Below are 8006 nucleotides of genomic sequence, written 5' to 3' on the forward strand. Positions count from 1 at the left end.
AGTGCAACAGAGGGCTGCTGTCAGGCCACACCACAGCCTCCGTTAACAAGGAACAGGGATGAGCTTCTACTGCTGCATTAACAGCAGCAAGGCAGGATGGAGGGATGGAGAGGGATGGAGAGGGAGATGGAGAATGGGAGAATGGGAGGGAGGGAGGGAGGGAGGGTGGGTCTGGGTGGGTGGGTGGGTGGGTGGGTGGGAGAGGGTGTGGTAGAAAAAGTGAGAGGGAGGGAGGAGTTGAGCGAGGGAAGCAGAGAGAGGGATGGGGAATGGAGGGAGGCAGGGGAGGAAGAAGAGGAGGAAAGAGAGATAGAGGGATGGAGAAGACGGGAGGGGTAAAGCTCATGCATTTTCCAATACTTCACTACCTGTCACGGCAGAGAGCCTGGGATTCCAGTGATGGTTGAGGCAGCTGGGAATGGAAATCCTCACTTATGAGAGGGGCTATGGTCGGATTCACTGAGATTTGGCCAATATCTGCCATTGCCACCTGCCACCTGACATGGCATATTGGATTCGGATTCGGACTCTCCTGCTGTCACACTTTGACGTCTTGATCTGCCTTTGATGAATTAGTGAAATCTCTGTACTTGTATACAGTGGGGGAAAAAAGTATTTAGTCAGCCACCAATTGTGCAAGTTCTCCCACTTAAAAAGATGAGAGAGGCCTGTAATTTTCATCATAGGTACACGTCAACTATGACAGACAAATTGAGGGAAAGAAATCCAGAAAATCACATTGTAGGATTTTTAATGAATTTATTTGCAAATTATGGTGGAAAATAAGTATTTGGTCACCTACAAACAAGCAAGATTTCTGGCTCTCACAGACCTGTAACTTCTTCTTTAAGAGGCTCCTCTGTCCTCCACTCGTTACCTGTATTAATGGCACCTGTTTGAACATGTTATCAGTATAAAAGACACCTGTCCACAACCTCAAACAGTCACACTCAGCTTCTCGGGACCCCTCTTCTCGATTGCCCGGGGCTTCATGCTTGCGTTGGTAGCAGGGAGGAAATGGGTCCCCAGGGCCAAATAACCACCGACGGGTCTCTCTTTAAAGACACACTGCATCACTAGTAAGGAGAGAGCTATCTCCCTTCAGAGGGCCCTGTTATGCAGAATTTGAATTTGGATGTTACTTAAACTGTATACAGTGAGAGAAAAAAGTATTTGATCCCCTGCTGATTTTGTACGTTTGCCCACTGACAAAGACATGATCAGTCTATAATTTTAATGGTAGGTTTATTTGAACAGTGAGAGACAGAAGAACAACAAAAAAATCCAGAAAAACGATGTCAAAAATGTTATAAATTGATTTGCATTTTAATGAGGGAAATAAGTATTTGACCCCTCTGCAAAACATGACTTAGTACTTGGTGGCAAAACCCTTGTTGGCAATCACAGAGGTCAGACGTTTCTTGTAGTTGGCCACCAGGTTTGCACACATCTCAGGAGGGATTGTCGTAGAAATATTTGACTCAAAAGTAGTCAACTCAAAAATATCTCACAAGAAACTGAATCCAACAATTATACTTTATTAGTTGCGTAACAAAGCCGAGCTTGCTCCATGGAACAACTGGCTCTCCTTGGCTCAAAGATCTCATTTTATACAAATACAAGTGCATAGTCATCCTTACATAGCATATACAGTTACTCCCCTCCTGGTAGAGCTTCTGTGGACAGGTGTCTTTTATGCAGGTAACAAACTGAGATTAGCAGCACTCCCTTTAAGAGTGTGCTCCTAATCTCAGCTCGTTACCTGTATAAAAGACACCTGGGAGCCAGAAATCTTTCTGATTGAGAAGGGGTCAAATACTTATTTCCCTCATTAAAATGCAAATCAATTTATAACATTTTTGACATGCGTTTTTATGGATTTTTGTTGTTATTTTGTCTCTCACTGTTCAAATAAATCTACCATTAAAATTATAGACTGATCATTTCCTTGTCAGTGGGCAAACGTACAAAATCAGCAGGGGATCAAATACTTTTTTTCCTCACTGTACATGCCATTTGTAAATGTAAAGGAAAGCACTGCATTGGTGATTTGAGGGAAAATATATGTATTGATGTAATTTCAATATCTTATGGCAATGTCTGATTGCAGAACATTACCATTACTACCAGAGAGCAATTAGCTGATTTGATTTACAGGAAATAACAATCAAAAACCAATCAAGAGATAGTCAGAGGTGTTAAAATTACAAACATTCACATTTAGAAACCATTTAGGAACCACATTTACATGGAAATTAAGATGAAGAATTTTTTATGTAGTTTGTAGAACTGACCCTCTCTCTCTCTCTCTCTCTCTCTCCCTCCAGGGGGCCGACTCCTGTTCCTGGTGGTGTGGTTAAACCTGGTGCCTCGAGGAGCGGAAGGCTGCCCGGCCAAATGTGTGTGTTACAGCGAGCCGCGGCCCACCGTGGCCTGCCAGCAGCAAGGACTGTTCTCCATCCCTACCGAGATCCCCGTGCGGAGCCAGCGGATATTCCTCCAGAGCAACAAGCTGACCGTGGTCCGCTCCACCAGCTTCAGCTCTGTGCACAACCTTACCGTCCTCTGGATGTACTCTAACAATATCAGCCACATTGAGGCCGGGGCCTTCTACGGTCTGGAGCGACTGGAGGAGCTGGACATTGGGGACAACAGTAACCTGAGGATCATCAGCCCCACGGCCTTCAGGGGTCTGTCCAAGCTTCACACCCTCCATCTGCACAGGTGCGGCCTGTCGGAGTTACCTGTCGGAGCGTTCCAGGGACTGTTCTCCCTGCAGTACCTCTACCTGCAGGACAATAACCTGCTGGCCCTGCACGACGACACCTTCCTGGACCTGGCCAACCTCACTTATCTGTTCCTGCACAACAACAAGATCAAGACTGTGTCGGACCACATGCTGCGCGGCCTCATCAACCTTGACCGCCTGCTGCTGCACCAGAACCGGGTCATCTACGTCCAGCCAAGGGCATTCAGCGACCTGGGGAAGCTGACCACGCTGTTCCTGTTCTACAACAACCTTACCGTGCTGACCGGGGAGACCATGGACCCGCTGGTGTCCCTGCAGTACCTGCGTCTCAATGGGAACCAGTGGGTATGTGACTGTCGGGCCAGTACCCTGTGGGACTGGTTCAAACGCTTCAAGGGCTCCAGCTCGGAGCTCGAGTGTAACGTCCCCCTGGAGTTGTTCGGGAAGGACCTGAAACGGCTGAAGAGTAACGACCTGGAAGGGTGTGTGGAGACGCCCCAGATCCAGACCCAGCTCTTCAGCTCCAAGCCACACTCCGGAAAATTGCCCTCCACGGAAAATCCTCTAGGAGACGGAATTCCCAGGTGTTGTCTTCCAGACAATGATAAGTCCTCTATCATCTCCGGGAAAGCCATCCCTGACCCCTCATCCTACAACAGCCGTCAGATCACCAACAACCCCCTCAAGGAGAAGGAGAACATATCCAAGACCAAATTCAGAGAGCAGGAGCGAACGAAAAACGAGACCATCCGGAATAAGCAGAGTCTCAACGACGGGCCTCTGGGGACCCTGTCCAACAACCTTGACCAGTCATTGGTCCAAATCGAAGACCTGGAATCTTCTACAGCCCCAACCAGGAAGAAAAAGAAGTGCACTAAAAAGCCCAAATCTGACACCCAGTGTCTCAAAGGCCATGGATCTACAATGCAGGTGGCGCTGAGTTCTCTCTTCATGTCCATAATCTGGATCTGGTTCTTGTTGGCCATGTCTTAGGATTTTAGGGCCTGGCTGGGATTAGATCACATGCTAAATAAACATTGCTGGGACTTACAGATTGTTATTAATGCTCATGACAATAATACAGAATCTTTCTGCAGTGACCTCTGACCTCCAATAATAGCCCAGAGACTGATAACCAGGAAGTCAGGTTTGGACACATTACCAGGGTAACAAGGACTAATTCCTTGAAGTTAAACTACAACAGAAGTTAAAATACAATTTAACAAAATGGATGCCTTTACAGAACACGTCATATCTAATGTATATAGTAAAATCAGTGCCCAAATTGTTTGTTCTGTATGTACTTTACTGTACCGTGTCTAAGCTACACGACTTTGGAGACTCTCCTTATTACTATCAAAAAGCTTTTACTGCAAAGACAGTGACTGCTGAGACAGACCACTGAAAACAATAAGAAAAAACATGAATTCCGAGGGCCGGCTGAACGCACACAAAGAACGTTTATTGAAAAATAGATTTTCATCCCCCATTATTTATTAAAAAAGTGATGCATTTGTTGGGTACTGTTATGTTTTTTTATGTTTATACGTATTTCAGTAAAGACAAATGTTTATTGTTCCCCAGTTTGAGTTCTGTTTTCATCACAGTAAGGGTAAAGGTATCTTTGGCTAATAGAAGGCTGGCTAAATATTTTACAGAGATTGCAATGGAATCATAGATATGCTTTTTATTTTACTTGTGTAAAAGTATGAATATATTATGAATAAAAGGTCTCCTTTCATATAACTGGTTGGTTATTGATGTGTTCTTTTTAGGCACTAGAGGATAACTCTTCAGTATAACTAGTAATACAATCACACATAATTCAACAGCATCAAACAGAATCACTCATGACTACTCAATTGTATTTTACTTCTTCAGGCTATTGTTCATGAACACAATGTAATGTAATGTATGTCCAAATATATAGTAGACCTATGGCAGTGTCTGAATTCCTTCGCACATAGACATATTAAACCTTAATATACATTGTGTATGATCTAAAAGACACAACGACATATTGCATAACATAAATAAAAGCAGAGGCAGGTTCCCTCTTGCACCGCCAACTCAGGTATTACATCATCAACAATCATAAAAATGTACAACAACATTCTGTTATGCTATTTTAATGAGGTACAGTGCCTTGCAAAATAATTCATCCCCCTTGGCGTTTTTCCTATGCATTACAACCTGTAATTTAAATTGATTTTTATTTGGATTTCATGTAATGGACAAATTGGTGAAGTGAAATGAAGAAAATAACTAATTATAAAAAATGAATAACAGAAAAGTTGTGCATGCATATGTATTCACCCCCTTTGCTATGAAGCCCCTAAATAAGATCTGGTGCAACCAATTACTTTCAGAAGTCACATAATTAGATAAATAAAGTCAACCTGTGTGCAATCTAAGTGTCACATGATCTGTCACATGATCTCAGTATACAGTTGAAGTCGGAAGTTTACATAAACTTAGGTTGGAGTCATTAAAACTTGTTTTTCAACCACTCCACAAATTTCTTGTTAACAAACTATAGTTTTGCCAAGTCGGTTAGGACAACTACTTTGTGCATGACACAAGTAATTCTTCCAACAATTGCTTACAGACAGATTATTTCACTTATAATTCACTGTATCACAATTCCAGTGGGTCAGAAGTTTACATACACTAAGATGACTGTACCTTTAAACAGCTTGGAAAATTCCAGAAAAGGATGTCATGTATTTAGAAGCTTCTGATAGGCTAATTGACATCATTTGAGTCAATTGGAGGTGTACCTGTGGATGTATTTCAAGGCCTACCTTCAATCTCAGTGCCTCTTTGCTTGACATCATGGGAAAATCAAAAGAAATCAGCCAAGACCTCAGAAAAAAATTGTAGACCTCCACAAGTCTGGTTCATCCTTGGGAGCAATTTCCAAATGCCTGAAGGTACCACGTTCATCTGTACAAACAATAGTATGCAAGTATAAACACCATGGGACCACGCATCCATCCTACCGCTCAGGAAGGAGACGCGTTCTGTCTCCTAGAGATGAATGTACTTTGGTGCGAAAAGTGCAAATCAATCTCAGAACAACACCAAAGGACCTTGTGAAGATGCTGGAGGAAACAGGTACAAAAGTATATATATATCCACAGTAAAACGAGTCCTATAACGACATAACCTGAAAGGCCACTCAGCAAGGAAGAAGCCACTGCTCCAAAACCGCCATAAAAAAGCCAGACTACGGTTTGCAACTGCACATGGGGACAAAGATCGTACTTTTTGGAGAAATGTCCTAATGGTCTAATGAAACAAAAATAGAACTGTTTGGCCATAATGACCATCATTATGTTTGGAGTGTCACGCCCTGGCTCTGGGGACTCTTTAATGTTGAGCCAGGGTGTTAGTTTCTATGTTTAGTTTTCTAGGTTTCTGTTCTAGATCGTTGTGTTTCTATGTTGGCCGGGGTGGTTCTCAATCAGAGGCAACGTGAATCAGCTGTTGCTTGTTGTCTCTGATTGGGAACCATACTTAGGTAGTCGTTTGGCATTTGTGTGGTGTGGTATCTTGTTCCGTGTAGGTTTGTGTTTGTGAACCTGTGGACTTCACGTATCGTTTGTTGTTTTTGTTCGTGGTGTACTTAATAAAAATCATGTACGCTTATCACGCTGCGCCTTGGCCCGTTTCATCTAATGACGATCGTGACAGAAGATACCACCTCGACTGGGTCAAGCAGCGTGAAGAGGGGAGAGGTTGGACTTGGGAGCAGAGGATGGAGAGTCTGGCGAGAGCCATGGAGGCCATATCCACGGGGGAGAGACAAGCCCAATACATTTTTAGGGGGGGGCTCACACCGTGGACGACGGGGCTGCTGGAGGCAGATAAGGGGTGAGTTTGTGGACAAGGAGAGAAGGCCACCGGGTTACGGGAGCCATTGGTGATTAGAGGGAAGGAAAGTGTAGAGGCACGGCGAGAGGTACTGAAGTGTGTTGCCAGTCCGGTCCGGCCCGTTCCTGATCCCCGTATAAGGCCAGTGGTGTGTGTTCCCAGTGCGGTCCGGCCTGTTCCTGTCCCTCGCACCAAGTCTGTGATGCACGTCGCCAGCCCGGCCCGGCCTGTTCCTGCTCCCCGCACCAAGTCAATGATGCGCGTCGCCAGCCCGGCCCGGCCTGTTCCTGCTCCCCGCACCAAGCCTATGGTGCGCGTCGCCAGCCAGGCCCTGCCTGTTCCTGCTCCCCGCACCAAGCCTATGGTGCGCGTCGCCAGCCTGGCCCGGCCTGTTCCTGCTCCCCGCACCAAGCCTATGGTGCGTGTCGCCAGCCCGGTCCGGCCTGTTCCTGCTCCCCGCACCAAGCCAGTGGTGCGCTTCGTCAGCCCGGTTCGGCCCGTCCCTGCTCCCCGCACCAAGCCAATGGTGCGCGTCGTCAGCCCGGTCCGGCCCGTCCCTGCTTCCCGCACCAAGCCTGTGGTGCGCGTCGTCAGTCCGGCACCACATGTTGGCCGGGGTGGTTCTCATTCAGAGGCAACGTGAATCAGCTGTTGCTTGTTGTCTCTGATTGGGAACCATACTTAGGTAGTCGTTTGGCATTTGTGTGGTGTGGTATCTTGTTCCGTGTAGGTTTGTGTTTGTGAACCTGTGGACTTCACGTATCGTTTGTTGTTTTTGTTCGTGTGTTGAATATCTAATAAATCATGTACGCTTATCACGCTGCGCCTTGGCCCGTTTCATCTAATGACGATCGTGACATGGAGGAAAAAGGGGGTGCCTTGCAAGCCGAAGAACACCATCCCAACCGTGAAGCACAGGGGTGGCAGCATCATGCTGTGGGGGTGCTTTGTTGCAGGAGGGACTGGTGCGCTTCACAAAATAGATGGCATCATGAGGAAGGAAAATTATGTGGATATATATAGTTCCCTGTAGCTCAATTGGTAGAGCATGGCGCTTGCAACGTCAGGGTTGTGGGTTCGTTTCCCACGGGGAGCCAGTATGAGAATGTATGCACTCACTAACTGTAAGGCGCTCTGGATAAGAGCGTCTGCTAAATGACTAAAATGTAAATATATATTGAAGCAACATCTCAAGACATCAGTCAGGAAGTTAAAGCTTGGTAGCAAATGGTCTTCCAAATGGACAATGACCCCAAGCATACTTCCAAAGTTGTGGCAAAATGGCTTAAGGACAACAAAGTCAAGGTATTGGAGTGGCCATCACAAAGCCCTGACCTCAATCCTATAGAAAATGTGTGGGCAGAACTGAAAAAGCGTGTGC

General features: G+C 45.7%; 1 protein-coding gene across 1 annotated transcript in view; it reads left to right on the forward strand.

Moving 5' to 3' along the window:
- LOC121530768 (reticulon-4 receptor-like) overlaps positions 1-4495 on the forward strand; it is a 76546-nt gene extending 72051 nt beyond the window's left edge. The window contains exon 2 of the mRNA XM_041835993.2: positions 2328-4495. Coding sequence (XP_041691927.2) covers positions 2328-3742 — 1415 coding nt within the window. The 3' untranslated portion in view covers positions 3743-4495. The remainder of the gene's footprint in view (positions 1-2327) is intronic.
- Positions 4496-8006: the final 3511 nt, after the last annotated feature.

This window comes from Coregonus clupeaformis, chromosome 18 (genome assembly GCF_020615455.1).
Source record: "Coregonus clupeaformis isolate EN_2021a chromosome 18, ASM2061545v1, whole genome shotgun sequence".
In the NCBI taxonomy this organism is placed as follows: Eukaryota; Metazoa; Chordata; class Actinopteri; order Salmoniformes; family Salmonidae; genus Coregonus; species Coregonus clupeaformis.